Consider the following 26,358-nt stretch of genomic DNA (forward strand, 5'->3'; position numbering starts at 1 on the left):
TCCGTTCAGGAATTCGTATTCGAGATTTAATATGTAATGTTAATTTGACATAAGTGTACCTAATCTGACTTTATTTTATGATGTTGTTAATATTTATAATAAGATAATATTTAACTTATACAAATTCCAACGTTCAATTCGTATTTCAGTTATTTGAATTCCGGGATAAACCTGACTCGAAGACGACTTCAGAGTCAAATTTACATTGGATTTAGATTAATTCATCTCATCGCACTTAATTTATTTGGTAGCTGATATTTAGAAAATTATATTCACCTAGTCGAAAAACACATTCACATATTTTCAATGTCACTTTAGGAAGTTTAATTAATTAATGATGTAACTTCTGTTTCTCGAAGGCTTCTGTTTTATTCTATTCAATTTGACTTTATTAATTCAAGCAAAAACAAGATCATTATGCAAAGGAATGTTTCTAACAGATTAGTATTACGTATGACGAAATCGAGTTTATCATTACTTTACTTTACTCGAAATTCAAATAAAAATATTTCTTTTTATCTGTAACGGAACACTGGCACTTGAACACTTATCTGAGTATTACGGTCTACTACTCGAATATGCGTTTGCTTTATAAATTTTAGTTAGTTAAAGTTTTAGGTATTAAGCCAAGTAGGCAAGACAAGCGGAAGAACAACCATTGGAATGGTCTTCATTCATCCTGACTTATTATTTTAGTGTTCTTGTTACTTTATTCTATTTATTTTAATGATTATAAGGAATTAATATTTTATTATCGTACCTAAGTATATCTTGTGGTTTTCATGTAATGTATTCAACATACTCGTACATGAAAATATTTCATATAAAATGTTATTGGTTAAAATTGATTATTTAGAAAATAAAACAATATGCTGTTACTATTCGTTGACTTTATACGGGTCATAAAACATTTAATTGTATATTATTATAAGAAGTATTTAATAAGGTTTTTGTCGAGTCTTCCTGGTAGGATCTACATACCGAACAGATTACGGTAGCTTTACGATTATAATTTATGTTGTAAATTACGATTCAATTATTAAGTGAGCTTGAATAAAGTTTATTTTGATTTAATTACAATTACGTCAAAGTTATTCTTGAATGAATTAATCAATAAATTTGAATGATTTATTTGAAATATAATATATCATTTCGATTATCAGCATGTGTTAAATTAAATATGTATCTATTTATCATAAAGACTGACACGTTATTCATATAGGAGATTTAATTGCTATACATACATTTTATCCATATATAGAGAGATAGCTTTTGCATTGTTTTGGTATCATCAAAATCAAATTTTGACCAAAAAAGTAAGCGAAGAAACGAACATACGTAAAAAGCGACTTTGACTTTTATTATATATAAAACAATACTTTCCAAACGCAAGATGGCCTAATTAATTTTGTCTAAAGCATTGAATTCTATAAAATCCAGTATAGTAGAAATGCCAGTTTTAATAGTTCCTTGCAAAAGTATTTGAAATAGTGCATGGGCATACTATGACTAGTTTTAATTATGCAATGAATACCAGGCTGGATAATAAAGCAAGCAGCTTAGTTATTCTAGATATGCCTTTCATAGTCCTATAATTAAACATTTACGACCTTATAAACATAGCGGATGTTTAGATAAACACTGAATTTGTTCTTTATGTCATTATTGATTTGGCATTCGAAAGAAGAAGACAGCATAGTTTATATAATCATACGCTAAAAAACCTTTATAATGTCATATAATTCAGATTAAACAATTAACTAAGCTTAAAAGCGTTTAAACCATTTAATTAAACAATTATGTTTGAATCGAGTTGCGTATGTATTTTAAATATAATTAAATATTCAAATATGGTTATATTAAGCAGTGTTATTACATTGCGTTATAAATATTGAGCGTTTTAAGTGCTTAGAGCGCTATTACTGAATATAAAGTAAAAAAAAGCTTGCATTTTTGTTTTAATTTTTTTTTTTTTTTTCATGCCATTTAGTACTTTTCAAATGTATCGAATAGATATATGATTATGGCAACACGGCTGTCTTTGTATATTTTTTGTTAAGAAATATTCCGATAAAAAACAGCTCCTTTATTATTAACACTCCTGTATTGATTGATTTATATTTGAATAGGTAGTTTTATTATATGTAATAAAAGATATGAGAGATGCTGGGAGCGTAGAGTTCACTATGAAATCTAGCGTGACTGTGAACTTTTGTAACTTAATATTACGTAGGTACGCTGGTAGCATCTTTAGTTGAATATCATAGTTCATTGGTACTAATAATATTAAAAGTTTATTTTAACATACCATAACCTTAAAAATGTAGTAAATAATGGTCATTAATAAATAACATGATAAATAAATGTATATTATATTATATAATTACCAATTGAAAAGGGAAAATAAATACGTTTGAGATTGAGATTATTACCTGTAACGATAAACATGACCTGAAGATAACCTTACATTATTTGTTTTACAAAATTGTATTTACCAAGAGCTGGCGCTTATTTTGCCCAAAGGCTGAGTCTAGCGGTGCAGAGAGGCAATAGTGCCACCGTCTTGGGTACAATGCCACAGGACAATCTTTTTTCTATAAAATTGTAAGGCGTATTTTTTTATTATTATTTTAATTTATATATTATAAAAATGACTACATAATAGAAAATAACATTCTCTTTTTCAATGTCACTTTAGAAAGTGTAATGTTCGATGTAACTTCGATTCTCGAACACTCTACGACTGTGCCATAATCGGGGCAATTTTCTGTTCATCTAATAACGAGAGCTGGCTCCCTATTGGCTTTTAAAGTGTTCACTTCCTGCTTATATCTTACATACTAAATAACAGTATGCTTGCTCTAATTTCAAAAATAGATGCATATATTTTCTATTACCAGACGGTTAACGTTAGACAACGTTTTTTACGTTCATTAAGTTACACAACCCCAGATTAGAATTAACAAGTTCAAATATCGATGATGATCCAAAATGTGACGGTTATAAAAAGTACAATATTTTTATATATAAATATTGCTACCAACTATGAACCGAAATGGCCCAGTGGTTAGAGCACTTGAATCTTAACCGAGGATTGTGTCTTAGGCTTAAATCCGGTTAAGCACCACTGACTTTTCATGTGTTAAATTATTGCTTATAATTCATTTCGTGCTCGTCGGTAAAGAAAATCATCGTAGAAAACCTGCATGTATTGGATGAAAATCTGTTACATATGTATCCACCAACCCGCATTGGAGCAATGTGATGGGATAAGCTATCTCCTTAAATAGAGAGGAGACATTAGCCTAGCAATGGGACAGTTATAGGCTGCCACTTTTTTAAGATTATATCTCTGAACCTCTGTTATGGACCTTATAATAAAAAGTTTCTGTATTAAACGACGAGTTTTAAAAGTGTTTTCGTTCCATCTCTTCGTATGCGCCATAATTTATGTGTAATCTTTATGTATTTATACTAAAATTGTAACTTTTTTGTTATATATAACAATGCAGCAATGGATAACAATAGTATTATTAGTCTATGAATGTGGACTTTATTACCAAAAAACTTTTTATTAGAATCTTAAAAAGGTGTGACTGACATCCTTTTCCATATTATTTCGATGTGTTTAATATTTGGCTTTAATTTTAACTTTATATATCATAAAAAAATAAAACTGTAATTGTATTAATAACTAGCTGACACGTACCCTCTTCGTTGGGCAGTAAACATTTTTACTTCTGATCAATTGGCCGAACTTTAATAAAATTGTTTCACGTATTTTTATATTTTAAATTATCTCTTAAACTATGCAACCAAAAAACAAACTGTAAAAAATTAATTTTATCTAAATAAAATTTCCTTGGTAATAAAGCAATTTATTTTTAAATAGATTGACGTGTATATGAAAAAAATCGCCTAATAGAAATAACACTCAATAGATTACGACACGGTTGCGGTTCCATACCTATGGCGTATTATCTCTTTAACCATTGGTCCAAATTATATCCAATAAAACGGAAAAGTCCTTTGTTTCAAACACTTGAGACGATGGGTTTACCTATTTTGACAATAATTTATAATTGTTGATAATATGACCAATAAACATGACCTAACGATTTAAATTATTTTTTTAATATAATAAACTACTTTTTGTGACTTAAATATAAAAGTTAGACATATGCTGTTGCTAACTTTTTTGTAGGCATTATTAAGCTCTACAACTTTTTTCTAGAACTCAATCATATATCTCTCACCGTTAAGGCAGCGTTCGTAAGAAACGTTTTCGTTCGACCGTTTTTTCTCCGACTTACTTTGCAGACCACTACCACGAAAAAGTCTTTTAATTTTTCGGGTTAATATATAGTCTATAACACTCATAAATGATGTGGCTTTCTATTGATAAAGGTATTTTCAAAATCGGTTCAGTAGATCCAGAGATTACCCCCTACAACCTCACAAACTTTACCTCTTTATAATATTAGTATAGATTGTGGATGTTATTAGTGAAAAAAATGTTCAATTTGTTTTTTTTCTATTTATCTTGTGTGCGTTGCTCTATATATGTGTAGTATTTAAATTTATAGTATAGTTTCGAAGGCAACAGTTTCTAACTTCTCCGCTCTGTCATGGAAGTGAGCAGAATTTAGCAATGCTATTATCAAAATGTATTATGATACCTGTTTAAGACAAACAGCTTACGTAAGCTATAAATAAACTAAAATCGAAAAGTTGAACGTCTACTAAAATGTATAAATATAAAACAGTAATAAAAATAATACAAAAAATATATGAGTGAAAAATAAAATACATAAGTGAAAGACAAAATATTGATAGACAAAACAAATTTTATTATTATATCGGAACTGGATTAAAAACCAGAACCTTCAGATCTGCAACCATTTAAATCAGCCACTAGATCAATAAGGCACTCAATATATCAAAAACCAAAGAGAATGCATTTGAGAAGTCATACTTCGTACTAACGTTTCACTAACAGTATCTTGACATCTTGGGCACGTTTTATCTGAAGTCCTGACAGGAACGCTATTGATGACGGATTATCATATTTTTTGCGATTACAGATAGCCATTATTATACGCGTGTTCAATTTGAAAATTGCAAATTAGTTTTTTCATGCATATTTATCATTATCAAGTCTCACTTGCTTATTATAAATAATATTAAATATAATTTATATTTTAAAATCACTTCAGTTTTCTTGTATAAGACGCTCATTAAAAACCGTTTTGGTTGCTTTAGAACATTGAAAGTATTAATGGCAAAGTCTGACTTGTGGTATCGCTTTACTGGAGAAATACTAGCCAACTGCATAGGAGATAGTATATAGTGCGCAAGTTTTTTTTTGTTTTCGAATTGACCTTTTGCTGTTGGCCAAAGGGGCCTCAACAGCTTCATCGGGCGGGTACGCAAGTGTATTTATGTGGTAACTAAAGTGAACTCTCTATTTCTTTGTTCTCTTAATTCTGTACGATGTCAAATCCTATATTAACGAAAAGAGCAATTTTTAAATCCGTGTAGCTACTAAGAATTTCTAGAGGAAAAAACCTAATTAACTTAAAACTTTATGACCCAAACAAAATATTTATATACAGAACCTCGAGATATATCGGCCCTACTTGTAAAAGTTACTTAGTAACACAGATTTATCTCTTTTTGTTATTATTGATTTAAAATTCGAAAGAAACACTCACTAAATAAAGTTTATAATTTAAGTCACTTAGAGTTTGCCACTAGTTTAGTGACGTCACAATCATAAGAAGCTAATAATAGTTTTAAATAAGGAATTTAAAAAGAATCGAACTTACTCAGCGAAATCAGTGTTTAGCTAAACAGCCGCTAAGCAACGTATAAGTAAGGCCGAATTCTATTAAAATTTTATTAAATACGTAACGTATTAATTATCTGTAGAATTATAACTGTATGTGTGCATTTATAAGTATTTACACCGCATAGTCGCACAGTCAGAGCTAATGGCAGGTCAGCGTTGTAAATTATACAATACCAGGGAATTAGTCTTCCTAATAGCTGAGTTGTAGTCAACAGGTAATTACGGAGCTAGTTAATTATTGCCCCATACACATAACTGCCTCTATTACTGGAATTTTAGTAGTCGTTTAATCAATTATTTCTTGATTTATTCCAAAAAGGATTACTAGGTCACAAAATCGTCTTTCTCGTTATGTAAATAGTTGATTTCCCGGTTCTTTTAATATCTATTTTATTATTGTTTGACAATGATTGGACCATTGTAAAATGTTTAATATTGCATTATACCTACGAGAGTTTGAATAGATAGAAGTTTGAAAGTACTATAAATAAATAATATATTATAAGGCTATTATTTTTCTCAACCTCATAATGTCCAAGATATGATAAGTTCAACGTTCTTGATCAGCAGTAATATTATATTATTATTAATTATAGGGAAGCATTAAGTTTATTTCACTAGGAGGCGCACACGTCACCACAATAATAGAATAGAAATGTATAATGATCACTGTTGCAAATAGACTTAGCTAAATATAAGTTGATATTTGCCTGTTTAAACTAGTAGTTTTAAGCCGTGAATAAGTAAATACATTATTTTATGATGCCTAAGTGTTAGCCTGAATTTAACGCCTTAATTGCTAAACGATATTAGGTCCGTCTAGCGATGAAAATATCGCAGGTTCGATTCTGATCCATTGGTCTGCTGTCGTCTCTAATAACACAAGTTTTAAGATAATAAAATTAAAACAAAGAAAACCAAAGTTCTACTTTTACTGAACAAAAAACTAAGATGTAATATGTTAACATTCCATAACGATCGGGACCAAAGTATTTAGTCTTAAGCATGTCATAACATTTGCTTATCTTCTCAATGCAAACATGCCATCAATTTTATGGGAACAAGAAGAATGCATCACCGGTGGCGGCGGCCGTCACGACGCGTGCGCACGCGCCGCGTGACGTAGGCGCCCGCGCACCGTGCGGTTTAATCTTCAGCCTTTATAGCATTCGAGATTAAAGATATGCCGAAAAGGTGAAGATTAATATTTCAAACTCAGTCTTCGTATCTCGAAAAGCTACAACCATTATATAAAACATATAGATGCTAAAGGGCAGTTAATTTCTATAGAAAATCAATAAAATATTTCTCTTTCAAAATTAAAATATCAACAAACCTCAATATTCTGGACGACAAAATTCATATAGAGAAGATAAAATAAGAATGGAAATCTGTCCGAATAAAGGGAAATAAAACAAATTTAAAAATTTAGAAATCTAACTCTTTATTTAAATGAAAGTTATATTGACGTTGTCCTTCATAAAATATCTTATCGTTGGTTGGGAATGTGTACACGACTGTCTGCACTTACAAGCTAACCTTCCGGAAAACAATACTTTGTGTTGCTGTATTCCGGTTGAAATGTTTAGTGAGCCGATGTATTTATGGGCACAAGTAAAGTAACATCTTAGATCACGTTGTTCGCGGCACATCACGTTTAAGAAAAGGTTTCTTACAGTTCTAGTGTGTAAGGCAAAGGGGAGGAAGCCAATAGGCACGTCTGCTTTCTAAAATATAGTAAAAAAAATCTGATTGTGCTCTTGTGAGTATTTTTTTAAATAATTAAACTGTTATGTATTTCTTAAGAACATAAATCGATGTCCTTGTAACAGACTAAATCGCTGTTTCAAACCAATACCTTAACGGATAAGTAGGTATATTAGTATTTGTATGATTTATATATATATAAAAACGTTAACTCATATGCTTTTTGTTTTGTTATATATTAAATTCAGTTTTTCCACACGTACTTATTTCGTACATGTTTCCCGATTTCTTTTAAACACTGAGCTACAATAAACAGATCGGATCCCCCCATATAAAGTAAGCTTTAAACCGATGAATGCCTATATCCTGGGAAAAAAATAGTCAATGATGTATGGACGTGAAGATTATATTACAAGAGGAAAAGATAGTAGCACCAAGATAATAATATCTTATAAAATTTTACTTTCATTTTCCTATACAAAAACCTATTATTAGTACAATAAATTATTAAATACGGAAAATCCACAAATGTAAAGTTCGTGTTAATGGATCTTACGTTATAGTATAATTTATGGCATCTAAACTAGATAACGAATATCGAGTGTCTGAAAAACCGATACAATAGTGAAAGCGCTAATGAACTAGCAAACAATTCCTTATACAGTAATGAATATTTATTAATATTAGCTACCAACCGCTACGCATGGTTTTCATAAAGGTTTAGTGTAGTATTTTATTTTTAAATATATTATGTATATTAGCTGTTCCGCGTTTTTTCCCCTCCTCACTAAATGGACGGTCTACCACGGAAAGATTTATTTTTATTTGGACTGGGAGATCTTGTAATTAAGGTATTCAAATTAAAAAAAACTTCAGCTTTTTAATATTAGAGAAATTACGACATATTAATTAAAATTGCGATAAACAATTTCTCCTTTCTTAAATATCGTGATTAAATCTGTAAAGTTGAAAAACGTATATGGTAAACATTATTGCAATTTATTTAAAACACAATATAAAAACCTAAGAAATAATAATATCTCTAGTCTAATAGAAATAATAGTAATCGTATTTAGCTTATAATAGCAGTGCTATTCTGTAAGAAATTACTCGAGGAAGTGATCATCCGTAATGTATTGACAACCGACTTATTATTATTATTTTGACGCGTGAATTCTTGAAATGTTATAATAATTATGATCAATGTCGCATATCACCTTCTGAAATTTCTCGAGCATTTTCTGCGGTGAGTTTCGAGTTTTTTCTTACAGACGAGCCTTACAAACCGAAAAAGTAAACTGGAGAGATAAATTAGCATTACTATATATAATATATTTTTTGTTTACTTCATTATTCGACTCAACAATGAACAAACCTACTGACCTAAAAAACTACAACGATTTTAGACAACCATACTTTCTGTTTCTCTAATTTTCTCAATAGTTTTTTCGAATTCAAAAGAACTGGCGCCCGTGATGGTATCTTTTGGAAGAGCTTTATTCTTATACAGTAACAGCCTGCGAATGTCCTACTGCTGGGCTAAGGCCTCCTCTCCCTTTTTGAGGAGAAGGTTTTTAGAACTTATTCCACCACGCTGCTCCAATGCCGGTTGGTGGAATACACATGTGGCAGAATTTCAGTGAAATTAGACACATGCAGGTTTCCTCACGATGTTTTCCTTTACCGTCAAGCACGAGATAAATTATAATCACAAATTAAGCACATGAAAATTCAGTGGTGCTTGCCCGGGTTTGAATCCACCATCGTCGGTTAAGATTCACGCGTTCTTATCATTGGGCCATCTTGGCTTTTTTGTTTTATTCTTGTGGCCAGATAATATAGTAGACATTACCAAAACAAGTAATAAGTAATTTTTGTAACATTTAAGTTATCTTGTAATTATAGAAAATAAATATTGAGTTTCGCCTTAGTATTAAATATCATTTAAATAACAATTCTCTAAGGAAAATGTAATTTAAGGAGTGTAAGGAAACCAAGCCCAGACGCGTTGTACCGTGACATTAAACAATGATGGGAGTCGTATCCCGAGCCGAAGCGCATCAGTGCCATCATTAAGACCTTTTGCTGCCGTCTTGATATTTTAAAAATGAATGTCAGCCTAACATCACATTAATGTTTAATAAAAAATGTTAATATAATAATAATAATAATAATAAAAACATATCAGTGATCTGCTTTAGAAATATAAAAAAGTTGCATTCAAGCACGTACAAAATATATTTATATAAATTAAAAAAGGTATAGTTCTTATCTTGTCACTTTCTTTGGTGCTATTTATTTAGATTGTTGTAAATTAACAAAATCACAATTTAAATTATTTAACTTATTTAACATTGACAATTAATTTTATAAAAAAAATTATATGGAAAAATCTTTTATATTTCTCTTAATTAATCTTTTTGTATTGATAATATAATAATTGATTTTTTTTTTATTCACAAAGAATAACATACGTACATATTACATTAACCCCGTTTAATTAGCATACCGTTGTCGGTCACGTAATTAGATCCCGTGACAGACTTTGTTCTGTCACTCGCCATATATAATATCAAATCAGCTACTTCTTCCGGCTCAGATACTCTATTAAGAAGAGTCATCGGCGGAAAATCGTCCCACGTTAAAGCTGATTTAGCATTCTCCATAAAATCAGTTCTAACCGGTCCAGGACTTATTGTATTTACTCTTACACCGAGAGGGCTCAACTCAGTTGCAGCACTAACAGTGAAATGGTTCAGTGCTGCTTTAGAGACGTAGTAATTTGTCATACCGGGACCAAAAGGAGGCATAATTCCAGAAATACTCGATATGTTTACTATATTTCCTTTCGTTTTGACCAGATACGGGGCAGCCAAGATGGTTAAATGAACGACCGCTCGAAGGTTGACGTTGATGACCGTGTCGAAAGCTTTCATCATATCGTTGCCTAGGATACCGCCATTTTCCACTGACAAACCAGCGTTATTGACCAAAACGTCGATCTTACCAAACTTATTAATGGTTTGGTCGATGATACGACGAGCGTCGTCATCGTTGGCAACATCTGCAGGAACCACAAGGGGCGAGGAGCACTGCGCGGCCACGGCGGCAAGTTTGGTTTCGTTACGGCCCACCATTACAACGTGAGCGCCCTCTTTGCTGAACATTATCGATGCCGAGGCCCCAATACCCGAGCTGGCTCCCGTCACTATCACAACTTTATTCTTGAAACTCATAGTGATCCTGTTACAGCAATTATTCAAGCGAGACTGACTCGTCTTAATTTGAAGCTGGCCTATTTATCTATAAATTTCACTCTACCGAATGATATAGTAAATTGAACTCTATGCGATATATAACTGTTTGGTGATATGAGAGTTTCTGAATATCAAGTAATTACAACAGTCATGCTACGTAAACATAATTATAATAATATAACGTGCAATACTAGAAAGCTTACTCTTATCGAAGGCGTAGATATATTTATATTTACACTACTCAGATTCTGAATACAAAAAAAAAAAATAGTAATAGTTATAAAACAAAATCGTTTTAGCTATTTTATTACATGGTAAGTCACAGTATGTAATCAAAATTATCGTATCTTGAAGGAGAGCCGAGTTATCGCAAAAAAAAAAACCAAAATGTACTCCTTTTTTCAAGATGACAGTGAAAGGAAACCTGAGTCGACAAATTCAAATTAATCTTTTCTAAGGCTCACACTATATCAAAAAATGAGACGTGACGTTAAGTGTCGTCTAAGTTCAGCATAAACTTCCGATCGACGTCTCATAGTCAGAAAATGAACGACGTTTCTTTTTTTTTTTTTTTTATAGTAAAGGAAGGCGGACGAGCATATGGGCCACCTGATGGTAAGTGGTCACCAACGCTCTTAGACATTGGCATTGTAAGAAATGTCAACCATCGCTTACATATCCAATGCGCCACCAACCTTGGGAACTAAGATTTTATGTCCCTTGTGCCTGTAATTACACTGGCTCACTCACCCTTCAAACCGGAACACAACAATATCAAGTATTGCTGTTTTGCGGTAGAATATCTGATGAGTGGGTGGTACCTACCCAGACGAGCTTGCACAAAGCCCTACCACCAGTACAATAGTGACTGACCCACAAGGATAACTAATATTTTGACATTTTGTATGATGCTTGTCATTACTTTTACGCTGCAATGGTTCGAAATAACTGGAGATGCGGCTCAAACCGTTTGTACGCTGCGCACCACGTCGATGTGGAGATATCAGTATTTTAAAGACACCACATATAGTCTCTTTAAAACGCGATGTGATGCGGCGTACGGTGGGACGGTTTTACGGGCCGATGACGTTAATAGGAAACTACGCGGTAAACGGTACCTTAGAATACTTCCTATAACAATCCAAATATACATATTTGTAATTTTACCCGTTTGAAGGTTAACCCCGAATAAACAGACAGACAGAAAAAATAAAAATAATCTATGGCAGTAACATTACAATTAACTTTAAAAAATTCAACTTAAATCACTGACAAATATTTCAATTTTATTTATTTGTGTTAATTTTAAATCCTTATAAGTGAAATATTTATATTTATATACGTATTCATTTGATAACGTCAAAAGTCAATAACCTTATCTCATTTAAAGCCTATTATTAAAATGTTCTTCTAAGTATAACAACCCAGATTAAGAGTTCAAGTGAGTTTATTATATTGAACTTGCAATATCAAAATAACATTCATCTATAGCAATATTTCTCATATTTTGTGAATAATTTTTAGAACATCTAGTTTATTTTTGTAAAATATTTCTGTGTTAAATAAAAGTTACATACCTTAACGAATTTATTTAAATATAATTTCAATACATATTTATTATCAAGGTAAAACGATTCCAAAACCTAATAAACTTATATGAGTACTATTTATGTTCAAAATCGTTTAGCAAATTCTGGTCCTTAGTAGAAAATAATTTTAACTGGTAACGATGGATCGTCCGAATAGATCTTGTCAACGACAGACGGACAGACGGCCGGCGAACGTAATTGGTCGATTCAAGATATATTCACTTAATTGGAAATATAATTAGGAAACTTAATATGAGAGTCCGGTATTTATTAATTAAAAAATCTATGTTTTGAAGTCGAAAAAGAGAAAAGAAAAAGCCGAGTTGGCCTAGTGGTTAGAACGCGTGAATCTTAACCGATGATCGTGGGTTCAAACCCGGGCAAGCACTACTGAGTTTTCATGTGCTTAATTTTATGTTTATAATTAATCTCGTGCTTGACTAATTTTATTGAAATTATGCCACATGTATATTCTACCAACCCACATTGGAGTAGCGTGATGGAATAAACTAAAAAACCTTCTTCTCAAAAGGGAGAGGAGGCCTTAGCTCAGCAGTGGGACATTAACAGGCTGTTACTATATTAATCTTATATCCTTACATAATCAAATCACATCTCAATCAGGTGTATACTAAAGCAACGAGATAGTTATTTTATCCTTATAATTTGTACAGGCCATTGATCCAGATCCATTCTGAGCAATTAAGGTAAAAAGAAAATTGGATTGAAATATAGACCGCAAAACAGTAGTACTTTGTGTTATTGTGTTCCGGTATGAAGAGTAAGTGAGCCGGTGTAATTACAGGCACAAGGGACATAACATCTTAGTTCCCAAGGTGCAATGGCGATGTAAGCGATGGTTAACATTTCTTACAATACCAATGTCTATGGGCCTTGGTACCTACTGCTACCTAAATTATAAAAAAATATATACAGTTTAAGAAATAAGAAAAACAAAACGGAAAAAATATATAACATAAATAAAAATTGTAATTAATAACAATCAGCCTGCTGTCTTATATCCATTTAATGAATTACCCAATTACGAGTATAACAAGTAGTAGGATAGATTTAGCCAGTTTCACGATTCCTATCATTGCAGTTGAGTTATTATAGCTGACAGAATATCCAGAGAAATGTTCGGCACGTAAAAGGGGATATATGTATCAGCGATCTGTGTTTTTTTTTTCACTTTTTCGGATGCCATTGTGTCAGGTAGAGCGGGGTGGGCGATGCTCGGCTGTGGCTCGTTTTATTTTGCAAGAAACACCTGCTCCGTGTGTGACTTTCGTTTGACATTGCGTTTTATTTTCAGATTTAACGAAGACGACGACGCGAAAAACTAGTCACTTCATTGTTTGAAGGTGCTTTGACAGCTTCGACTGTTTCATATTTTTGTATTTTTATTATAATTATTTTAATTATAATAGCAAATTCTTATGCAGTATAAATATACTAAATAAAAAAAGAAATTACAAGAAACATTAATAAACTTAATCTTTAGAGTTTTTAAATTTATTGATTTTTTATAACTTGTTGTGCTTACATTACAATGGTACGAATGCTACGGATGCCAATTTTTTTTGGAACACAAATCGCTTTAAATTCATTCATACGAATAGGTTAAATAAAACTTCACATGTTGAATATCGCCGTCGAAGGTCTTCTACAGGTATTGTTATTTATCTACTCAACATGAAATTAAATAACGTTCAATAAATCGAGTCAGAACATATAATATATCGTTATTATAATCCAAATTAGTTCATTGACCCACCTGCATGGTACGCACAGTTGATGATGAATAAATCTTTATTACATAAGAACCCGTTCAGTTGGTATAATGATCGCTTCTACGAAGTGTGCGCGTGCGCATTGTGACCCCGGAGCCTCGAAATCCGGGCCCGGACAGTTGCACTGCATAGGGTTAACATGTATGTATCAAATAAACATAGGCTTGAAATTATACATCGTAAAATAAAATTACGTAATCTCCCATAGAAAATAAGTCGATATATTTGTTAATCTGTGACAAACTTTTCTAAATTCAAATATTAATATTTGAATTTAGAAAAGTTAGTTTTATTACTAAGTAAATAAGGATCGTTTTTAAAGGAAGTGAAAAGATTTAAAGGCTGTTTGGTCAAAGTAATACCAATCGTATTCGAAGAAGAATTAAGAAGAAAATTAAATAATAATAGTAATTTATTTTAATAATGTTTCTATATTTGTTATTTATTTATTTCTTTATTTACAAAATACAAATAAACATTACAGGTTGAACCTGAAGCGTATACTTAATTAATACAGATTGTATGTATTCCGCTGCCGTTTTGCAAAATACAGCTGATGATGAGTTAAACAAGTCAAGGCTTGGATTCCAGGCCATATTATTATTCGTATTATAAAGGAGAGACCAGTCCAGCTATGGAACAGTTACAAGCTGCAATTTACTTTTACTATTATTAAAAAAGAATTATTAACTTTTTATAGTTATTATTATTTTATTTATGATGTTGCATTCAGAATGATTAATAACTAAACAAATTGTAATTTGATCATCTTTTGGAAGGATTGCATCAATCTCGGTATTAATATAGACTGTATTACAGAAGGTGCTCTCCTTCATCCTTAAGAATGAGACCACCTTCATCACCAACTATTATTAAAATAACCGATAAATCTGATATACCGTAAGAGGAGAAATCTTTAAATGAATTATCAGACAAGAAGCCTTTGTATATAGTTCACGATCTCTGGGATCACATCCGGAGCAAAGGTCGCCTGGGTAATATAATATGTGAAATAAAGCGAAACACGGCTTGGCCTTTAAATATCATGTTTATAGTATCAGTGTGTATCGGCTGCACTTAGCATAAAAAATTATGTTGAAAACATTCGATTTCTCAATAAATCCTAAGTTTTAAAATAAGAACAACGAATTTACTTTTTATAAAGCGTACAATAAAATAAACATTTCACTGAATTTTTTCATCCTTTAAAAACAATAAAAATCGTCACAAATACAACTTTTATAAACAAAATGAAACTTTGAAAGTTTTAAGTAAAAAACTTACGACCCTCGGGACAAATTACCGGCGTAATGACCGGGTGCGCGAGCGCAGGTCGTTGTTTTGTTGTAGTGATTAATGATCGCGCGCTACCGGCACAGCTTAAAACCGTAGCAAGTATAAGGTACTATCGCTAGTGGTCACGGGTGCTGCAATTTATTAGCGACATTAGAACATGTTGGTTATTAAAAATGATATTAATAGAATCCTACGATCAAGACTACAAAAATAGTATAGAATAAAATAGTTTTCAACAGAATTTGGAAGTAATTAATTTGTCAATAACTACAATTTGCTTGGTTTATATTAGAAAAATAAATCTCTTAAGCTTATAATTTATCTTACCCACCTTAAAACTAGTAGGTACAATGTTCTTTGTTTCAAAAATAAAAGATGTCTATTAATTTGCATTAATGTTCTTTTAATGACAATCCTATGGTTGAACATAAAAAGAAATCAAGAGATTATGGACATCTATTCAATTAAAATAATCAAACTACTAATATCTAATATTTACTTCGAGTAGTATGAATAAATAAAACATTACATTCCAATAAGGTCGATGGTTGACTAAAAACAAAAGTTTTTTTTTATTCGCCTGTGTTACGCCGTTTGGCGCGGAATGTCGGAGGCGAGCAATCACGCGGTGTCTGCAAATTGCTAGTCATTTTACTCGAGGGTAGTTATTAAATACCAATCTTCATGTTTAAAAAACGGTCGAGTGTCTGAAACATTTGACAGTGACTTTTAAGTTTGGTAATATTTTTAAAATTATTTTATTTAACTCAAATCTTGTTTTAGTTAGATCGAATACAAAGTTTTTTAATAAAGGTACAAGTAAATCAGCTTCGAGACGTTTCTGCGTTTGTAGTGACAAAAACCGAATCAAACCAGTTAACGCTAGTTACTACGTGGGTCGAAGTCTCGCCATTTTGTTTAAAATTTTTTTTTAATTAGTTGATTTTGTTTTAGTTCATTCATTGTTGTATTTAATTTTAATCAAAATTTATATTGTATTAAATTTAATTTAATCCTATTGAAAATACATAGGGGGAAGTGTAAACTTAAGCCACAAAAATGGCACAATATGAATGCTTTAAAAAGATTAGCTGAGGAAAAATTTTATGTCATAACTATAGAGAAATGGAGAAATGTTTGTCTACATGCTATTGAAGATAAAAATATTTTTCATATATAGCTATAGACACCATATCAGAATGCATTATCAGTAATATAAATGATTTAGCTAATGAAAGCGAGGATAAGGACTATAAAATGTCTGGTTGTTAAGGAACTTCATGATTAAAAATTACGTTTAAAAAGTATAATATTAACCTACATGTAATTTACCTACATGTAAAAAAAAAATATTTGTTTATTTATTTATCTGTTGACCGTTCACTGCTAGATACTACAAACGCAAAAACGTCTCCAAACTGATTTTACTGGATGTGTTATTTCACTTACAAGCGGATAGCCAATTACAGGCAGTTACATACGCAATTTTCTGTCCGACGTTATAACAGCAAACTACATCACATAATATAAACATACTTTACTGGTGGTAGTGAACATGAATGTTGCTTGTTCTTCCGTCAATCGTATCTACTTCGTATGGTATGCTATGTTTCGGTTGGAAGGGTGAGTGAGTCAGTGTAATTACAGGCACAAGGGACGTAGCAACTTAAGTTATAGCTAGGTATAGTTAGGCATTAACGGTGTAAGGAATTATTAATATATCTTTCAATACCATTGTGTATGTGCCGAGTGTACCACTTTACTTTATCAGCCGGATCATTTTCCATTTTGTATCCATGATATTAAGATGATATAAAAGTATTAATCAAATTTCCTATTATTTAATTTGATTTTATATGGATTGATCCAGTTCAAAGTTAAAAATAAAATATTATATGTATAACTATCATACTTTCAAAAGTTATGTTTGATCAAAAACATAAAAATTTGTATTAACATAAACATACACACGAGAACCATCTTAAAACACAGGATTAAACTTACACTTCTATTTTATTATATTATGTAAAAGTATTTATCTATATTCAAAGATAAAATAATTATCTTTTTTTGAAACCTTTAAGCACAACTTTTTGCGTATTATATGTACATTTTTGCTGTTATGTGCAATTGCAAAAAAACGTAAACAACACTGGTGGTAGGGCTTTGTGCAATCTCGTCTGGGTGTACCTAATCAGATAGTCTACCGCAAAGTACTTGGTATTGTTGTATTCCTGTTCGGGTGACTGAACCATTACGCAGGGATATAACATCTTATTTCCCAAGGTTGGCGGCGCATGGGCGATGTGAGCTATGCTTAACATTTCTTACAATGCCAATGTCTATGGGCATTGGTGACCCATATGCTCGTCCGCCTACCTATACTATAAAAGAAAAACTAACAGCCTTATCCTTTCAAGGCACGTCATTAGACACGTGCGCGCAATGATGTTGAAGGCATGCGTCATAGCTGCCTTGGTATAAACCCTTGGGATTACGTCGCGACAACTCACGCTTCATTTATACTTTAACTTTGGTCTGTCTCGTTGATCTAGTGACTAGATGTATGGCCGCAGACCCGGAGGTCCTGGGTTCAATCCTAGATCGGGCCATTAAAGTTATTGGGTTTTTCTCTCAGAAAATTCTCAGTAACAGCCCGGAGTCTGGAAGTTGGAAGTGTGTACACTTCCGTTCCTCGGAAAGTACGTAAAGCCGTTGGTCCTGCGCCTGAACTCTTTCCGGTCCATCGGATTATGAGAGCTAGTTAATAGACAGTGCACCTGCGTTTACGTACACACTTGTACCCTATAATATCTCCTGCGCTTTTGGCTAATCTCTTTTGAGATTGGCCGCCGTGGCCGAAATCTGTCTGGGGGACGTTATTTTAAAATATAAAGAATAGCTACCCGGACATTTTATATTATTGACCTAGATTTTATATATTCTCTTATCTAGCCTACTTTTAAATACATTCACGAGTAGATCAATCGATTTACCAAGAACGGATCGCTTAGTATTGCTGGAACGCGGTTAATGTGAGCGCAACGTTATACAGGTTTCCCGACTACTACCCAGTTGTTTGTGCTTAGATATCGTTTACAGACAAACGGTTTATAAACACTTAATGTGTCGATTGACGACTGAGCTTAGAACCGGTTTAATGTTATCTAGAATTAGAAACAGTAAACCGCTTGTTTGTTACCACTATTACGGATAAATAGATCTTTATTTAGCCATTGTGTACTTTTACTTTCAACAGGAACATATTATAATAAACCATACACGTCGAATATATGTTTTTATGTGTAATTTTAGAACAGAAAAACATTCAAGAACTAAAAATATGTTGTTATTATGAGAAAAGTTAATTTTATAAAAATTATTTTGATTTTTACCGATTTAATTGATCAGAGATAAAATCATCAGTTTCATCAACAGTAACAGCCTGTGAATGTCCCACTGCCTAAGGCCTCCTCTCCCTTATTGAGGAGAAGGTATGGAGCTTATTCCACCACGCTGCTCCAAGGCGGGTTGGTGGAATACACATGTGGCAGAGTTTCAGTGAAATTAGACACATGCAGGTTTCCTCACGATGTTTTCCTTCACCGTCGAGCACGAGATAAATTATAATCACAAATTAAGCACATGAAAATGCAGTGGTGCTTGCCCGGGTTTGAACCCACGATCATCGGTTCACGCGTTCATACCACTGGGCCATCTCGGCTATAAATATATATTTGTTAATATTATATTAAAACCATTAATTGCTTCTACTTATTCAATACAAACTCCACTGCTTGTTAGTTTTAGGTGCATATAATGTACTATGACGTGTTCATACATATCACGTGATAACCATAACATAATTAAAAAAAAATAACGAATTCAGTATTGTAAGCATGTATATGGCTATAAGATATTATGGTGGTTGATATATATGGTTATAAAACAGTAGCTCGTTTTTTTTGTTTATTGGATAAAACCTTATCAATATAAATTACACCCTAAATTACTTTTATATTGGTCAATGTCAAAAACATATTATAATTGGCATTATAAAGATTAATTTATGTTTTAAAAATTAAACAAAAATGTATACAAGCAGTTTATACTTTCGTCATGTTAGGTACATGGTAATTGTTTAAGGATTAACAATGGAAAATCTTTCATGTCAACTTTATCCATGTTTTAGGGCTTAGTAGGTATACTTATGAATATAAAATAAAAAAGATATATTAATTGATTTAATTAGTAATTGAGAGCTGTTATAGGAAATTTAAAAGAAGTTCGATTACTAGAAAAGGTTACGTAGCATTTTTTGGTGCAACAAACAACAAAATGAGAACATGTGTTTTCTTTTAAATGAATTAATATTATTGTTGTGTTTTGCTGTCAGTGAGGATGCGCGCACGCTCGGTGAGGCGGCGCCGGCGGCGGTGGCGGTGAGCGGCGCGGTGGCGGGGGCGGGTGGTGAACGTGCAGAGCGGGCGTGTGCCTGTGCAGCCTGGCCACCACGCCGGCAGCCTGCGCCGCACGAGATACTACGACCAAAACCACGCAGGTTGGATATTCAATTTCTTCTATATCTTTATACTATATTCTTTAATAGAAAGATTACACCATTATAATATTTTAAAAGTTTTGTTTATAAATTGCAGATGGTACAAACCAAGAAGGTTCGTTTAGTTTTAGCATTTCAGCAATAATGATGATATCATCAACGAGAGACGTCTTCCAAGGCATTTACTAACTAGTAGACATCTTAGCGGCGTTATACATATATAGACATCCTTAACAGCTCGATTAATCTCCGATATGACATATTTGCAGTACGTCAATCACGGCCTATTTTTCGATAGTCAAAGGCAATTTCGTTATGCTGATTGATATTTAAAAAAAACATCACATTTAAGTGATCGATTATATGCGTATATTATGTATTTTATAATATATGTGCGACTATTTGTTTGTTTGTCTGTGTATTTAATGTATACATCAACCAAATATATTATTACATCTCAAGCGTAATAATTCAGCTTTTCATTCTATTCTTTATAATCGATTCAGCATGTAAATTAGCAACATAAAACAAAGATTCAATAAAGTGTCAAGCATAGTTCGGCCCATCAGCTATTTATAGTTCACGTTAAGGAGGTCGTAAGTGCGGAACCTTGTTTCCAACACATATTTATGTACAAACATATAGGTCAGAATGTCAGGCTCCGTTAGTCCGTTGCGATGTTCATCACGGAGGGTCGAGCATTCTTAGGTCTCATGTCTTGAAAAAGAAAATCGAGTCACCTGACTCACTCGACACCACTGCTAAATTCATACGCTAGAAAGAGAAATACATATTTCGATGGCTTATAGAATTAGAGACTTTGGGCGATAGTCGTGACGCGGGAAGCGTAGTAGTAGGTCTCAATGATGTTTGTTTAATAGGTATGTGAAAAACTATTTAAACGTATTATTATAAAAATATTACATCTTATGGTTATACTTGATGGTAGCGCTTTGTGTAAGCCCATGGGTAGGTTTCATTCATCACAAATTCTATCGCCAAACAGCAATATTTAGTATTGTTCCGATTTTAGTGAGTCAGTACAACTACAGGCACAAGGGACATAATAGCTTAGTTCACAAGTTGTATGGCGTAGTGGTGATATTAGGGATGGTTAATATTTCTTAAAGTACCAATATCTATTGAAAGTGACCACTTATCAACAGATGGTCCACTTACCAGTCTCATGTATTTTTTATTTTAACTTAGTGGGAACGATAATATACTATTTTCATTATTTTAAGAGTTTTCGTAGAGACTTGGGTTAAACGGACTGAGATCAAAAGTGTACATGCCTTATTTCATTCCTGGAATATTTTTTTAATTGACATGGGACTTTAAAGAGCCATCACTGTCAGGATAAGAACAAAACGAGTGTAAAATGTGCGGTGGCGGCTATTTCTCCCGTCGGCTCGTCTGTACCGCCAATTAGGGAAGATTTGTCGCTGGGTGCGATAACACTGAGACACATTTTTGTCGGCTATTACGACATTAACAGTTTTGTTTCAGTGTCGCCGCCAATCTTGTAACTTTTAGAGTTTAGTTCTATATTCAAATTACATTTTTTTTAATTCGCGATATTTTTTTTTAAATAGCGTTTGACATTTGGAGAAGTTATTAATAATTTTGTTGAGACTAAACGTTTTTAATAAATAAAGAAATAAAACTAATAGATATCTACTTTAATAATAATATTATGATTTTTAAGATCACATTATCTCACTTAATCCTATAATTCGTTTCTAAAAGTACTTATTAGAGAATTTATTATCATCTTTTTGAAATATGTATGAGCAGCAATTATTATAAGGATAAGGGGTAAAGCGCCCCAGATTCCATGGTTGGTAGCTGTACATTGTTTCTATTTTATCAATGGCTCTAGGCTATTTTCTCGCTTATTATGTCATAGTGTATCATATCAGTTGCAGTTGTACATAGTATTTTCTTTTTAATTTCAGTTTTATTTAAGTCAGAAAATCATTTAAAAGTAAAAAAGAAACATTGGCATGATAGATAATAACTAACAATTTATTAAATTATATCTAATTAACGATTACATCGCATTCCAACTACATTTCAATGATCAATTTGAATAAGTTAAAAAAAGCGGATCTGATAAAACATATAAACCACATAAATTACCCCTCTTTTTATGGAGTTAAGTTTAAAAAAAAAAGTGAGTAAGTATTGTAGAAAACAAAATAATGTTTTAGCTCTACATAATTGACATAGAAATTAAAACAACACAAAATACTTCTAAGTCTAAATAATAATAATAATATCCTGGGACATTTTTCACACACGGCCATCTGAATCCCAAATTAAGCTTGTACAAAGCTTGTGCTATGGAAACCAGACAACTGATATACTACACATACTACTTTTCTTTTGTAAATACATACTTACATAGATAATTACACCCTACTCGACTCAAGACAAACAGACATGTTCATGCACACAAATGTCTGTCCTGGGTGGGAATCGAACACACAACCTTCGGCGTGAAAGGCAAGTATCTACCAACCACGCCAACCGGCTCGTCAAAATTAATTAAATTATTATAGATTTAGGAACAAATATATATAATAACTATTGTCGTAGGAATTTATACTCGGATACATACGGAAATACGGATGATTTAATTGAGATTCATAAAAATAAAGCACCGTTACTCTATTATTACTCTATGTCTGCTCCTTGAATGCTACACGTAAGAAATAATTCATGAAAATTGATTTGAAAATAATAAAGTATAAACTCTAATGATGCCTCTAAGGGTCAATTACAATTTTTTACCCAGTTAATGTCAAGTTATTAGCATTTATTACTGGACCGGACAGTGTTGACATTCCCCGGCCCGATAAATCCAGTTTGGTGAATGTTTTTTGAACCGCCAGCTGGATGCCAATCACAAATGACTATATAATGCACTTAGAACCCGTTCATGATGAAATTTATTTCGTTTTAATGCGCTTGAAATTTTCCATTGTTCATTTCGTTTCTCAAAAATCGTACTTAAAACTTCAAGCGTTATCAATTATATAATTAAGCCATTTGATTTACAATAAGAGTTTTGTAATTATTTAAAGAATATTAATACTTTCATCGTGATATTTAATTCCTTCATCGACCCATCAAGTAAACTTTAAAGATCCACTTCTGGTCATAGGTCTAATTGGCGCCACCTGGATGACTTGTCGTCCGTCTTTCTGTCCCGGTTTCCTGTGGAGCGTCCTGTATTACTTTTTTCTGGGTCATGTTCATCATTTAAAGACTTTCTTCCCCATCGGTTATCAGACTTTCGAAGCCATGCTTTCGAGACCTTACGACCTCATAATTATTATTTTTTAACCAATTTTATTATTTGCCTTAGACGAGGTTTTATTACTGTATATTATTTTCATTTCTCGTTCTTCTATGCAATAACTGAACAGGTTTCGACTGGCTTGATACTTTTTAAATTTTATTTTAAACTAAAAATTCCGTTTGCGGCTTCACCCACGTGGTAGGGAGAGTGTTAAGAACCCTATGTCCTTTTCTGTACCCCTAACGTATATATAAAATTTCATGAAGACCAAAGAGTACACGCGTAGAAAAATAAACAAACAATGTCGCTTTTGCATTTATGATATGAATTAGTAAAGATCAGTAAATGAAACGATTAAATCTTAACCGAATAATACAAAAAAGCGTCTGTTTTTACATCAGACGAATGTTTATCTCAGATGTATTTTACATATTTGTGTTTGTTTTTTTTCGTAAACCAAATAACCAAAGTATCTAATTGAACTTTTGCTGCAAACACATTAAGTTCTGGAAATAAAAATTGTAAGATGTATCAGAAATTAATCTAAGATATGTATTTATTTTCTATATTAAAGCTGCAAGAAATACAGGAGAATCATATAAGCAAACAATATTTAATTGTATTAAAACCAACAATAGTGAAGCCAGTTGACGCCTTGTACTTTCTCTTGGTTGGGATGGGATTTGATTGTGATGATCTTTAACAATACTGTGGGAGGCGGTGTTTTATGCAACGAAAGTAACCATTGAGTACATCAGAGGAAAGTAACAGTTACCACATTTAATTATAACACTCGTAATTAGAAGAGTTATGTTTTTGCTTGCCTTCATTGTTTGACGAAATTAATGGTATGCATGGGAAGATGGCTGTGTAAAAATCAAGAGTATCTTTTCTCATATTCACCCGTACGTATTTTTATTATAATTTAATTTAACTACTGGTTATTCATACTCAAGCTGAACCTCCAAGAAATATATATACTTTATGGTTATGGTGATTTTCTTATAGCCTCTTCGGCTACGGTAACCATCCTCGAAGGATACCAACGCAAGACATATTTTAGTGTTAAAGTGTACACTCACTTTCGTAATCCTGGGACGGAAAATCTGACACGACCATAAAAATACTTGATTTCCTTGACGCAGGAGTGTAAAATCTAATATGAGCCCAAAACCTCGGGACCTGTGAATTTATAAGCCAGCTAATAAACCAATGAGGCAGCAATATATTCAATAATATCTACCCATAAATTATCAAATACATACATACTTGTAAACAATTTTACGTTTAGGCTTCTTAAGGCTAACTTTATTATTATTTTATGAATTTCTGCGTATGTCACAACTAATCATTAGTTATGTCACATTCAAACAGCGATGATTTGTGACTGTATTGCGATTTAAATGGCTAAATGAGCCAGTTCTGCAATATGCGAAATATACGCGTAATTGTCGTCTCTAAGTCTACTGCATTTCATATAATCGTTGATAATGGTGTAAGGTAAATAATAACTTCTTACTTTTTATAATGTAAAACAATAATTCCTTTGTCTGTTATATTTGCAAATTAAAAATATTCATTACAATATGAAGCCCAGAAGTTTTGGTCTACATCATGGAGGCAAGCATATTTTAATATTCAATCGAACAAAATACCCGTCTTTTTCAACTTTGGTGAGAGTACATTTATATTTAATTTTAATATTAAAATTATGGGCTGCGATTTATCCATTTGTTAATTTTTAAAAACGATAACAGCTTGTATGGTTTTACGATCGGATCGGTAATAACACGCATATAGTTTTAAGTGTATTCATAACGGAAATGCGCACGCGCATAATACGCGTTTTCTAATATGATGAGTGGTTGAATTCTCAGATAGTACGAGTGCCACTCGTAATATTATTAATATTATTATAATATTAAAATATTATTTTTCATCATACCGTTTTTCCAATATAGTGAAAATAATTATTATAGAATATGTATTTAAGTTGTTAGGCCTGCGGAGAAGAAGGACACACGCACAATGTGACTGTTGCCACCACATTTTGTAATTGTGATTAAATTAAGTTAAAGACCTAATGCAGTATTATGTAGAATGTTTAAATATGGAATATTTTTGTATAATATTTACGTTTAAATAAGCAGATTTGACAAAATATTCTTAAGTCTAACTTTAAAGTAATATTGAACTATCCTGTTTACTTTTTTATTAAATGTCACTACTAAGTTTTGCTTGATAGAATCTACATTCCAAGCCGGTTTTAACTTTAAATATAATTAATGTTGTAAAATTGTAACCCAAAGGTGTAACTGTAGGAGCCAACTTGAAAAATAAAACCTTTATTAAAAATATAACATCGCCATATTTCCTCTACTGGTAACAGGAGAGCTGGTTAATTTTTTGTCCAGTGGATCGAAACTGCGATTCGATGAGAACGGAAGAATGCTACTAGAATTCTTGGCATTATTCCACGCGATCACGATAATTTTTAATTTGTATTTAAGTATATTTAACGCCATCATAAACAAAAATAAATTAGTTCTTATGTAAATACATTTTCGATAACTTTAATTTTTTAAGACTAACGAACAAATTTCCTGTAGAATGTTTTACTATATGTTATTATTGTTTTAGTACCGTTTAACAATAACATACCCGAATTATATAGGTCTCAGTTTTGTTGACATAATTGGTATAATTTTAATATATTGGATACATCTCACAATAAATAAACAAATTATATATAAACAGCCTCTATCCATCTTGAAACTATTTGTTATTTTCGTGTGTATTTACTATGTTAATGATATAGACGGATTTTTCGTAAAACTGAAAAAAATATTAACGTATTTTTAATTAATTCTTATGTATGAACATATATTTACAATTCATTCATTAAATTTAATTTCAGTGGTTGAAATTTGTACGGATCCTACATGGAAACAGACACCTTACTAAAGCTTGCTCTATATTTAGTGCATTACTTATAGT

At 32.0% G+C, this 26,358-nt stretch overlaps 2 protein-coding genes across 2 annotated transcripts in view; one reads left to right on the forward strand and one right to left on the reverse strand.

Moving 5' to 3' along the window:
• Positions 1-26,358, forward strand: part of LOC126781812 (ankyrin repeat and BTB/POZ domain-containing protein 2) — a 56,105-nt gene that overhangs the window by 266 nt on the left and 29,481 nt on the right. Inside the window, exon 2 of the mRNA XM_050506866.1 lies at positions 19,890-20,054. Coding sequence (XP_050362823.1) covers positions 19,890-20,054 — 165 coding nt within the window. The remainder of the gene's footprint in view (positions 1-19,889; positions 20,055-26,358) is intronic.
• LOC126781813 (3-oxoacyl-[acyl-carrier-protein] reductase FabG-like) lies at positions 10,015-10,805 on the reverse strand. Its single transcript, XM_050506868.1, has one exon. The coding sequence runs from the start codon at positions 10,792-10,794 to the stop codon at positions 10,045-10,047; it is 750 nt and encodes a 249-aa protein (XP_050362825.1). The 5' UTR covers positions 10,795-10,805; the 3' UTR covers positions 10,015-10,044.

The sequence above is a fragment of the Nymphalis io genome, chromosome 4, assembly GCF_905147045.1.
Source record: "Nymphalis io chromosome 4, ilAglIoxx1.1, whole genome shotgun sequence".
In the NCBI taxonomy this organism is placed as follows: domain Eukaryota; kingdom Metazoa; phylum Arthropoda; class Insecta; order Lepidoptera; family Nymphalidae; genus Nymphalis; species Nymphalis io.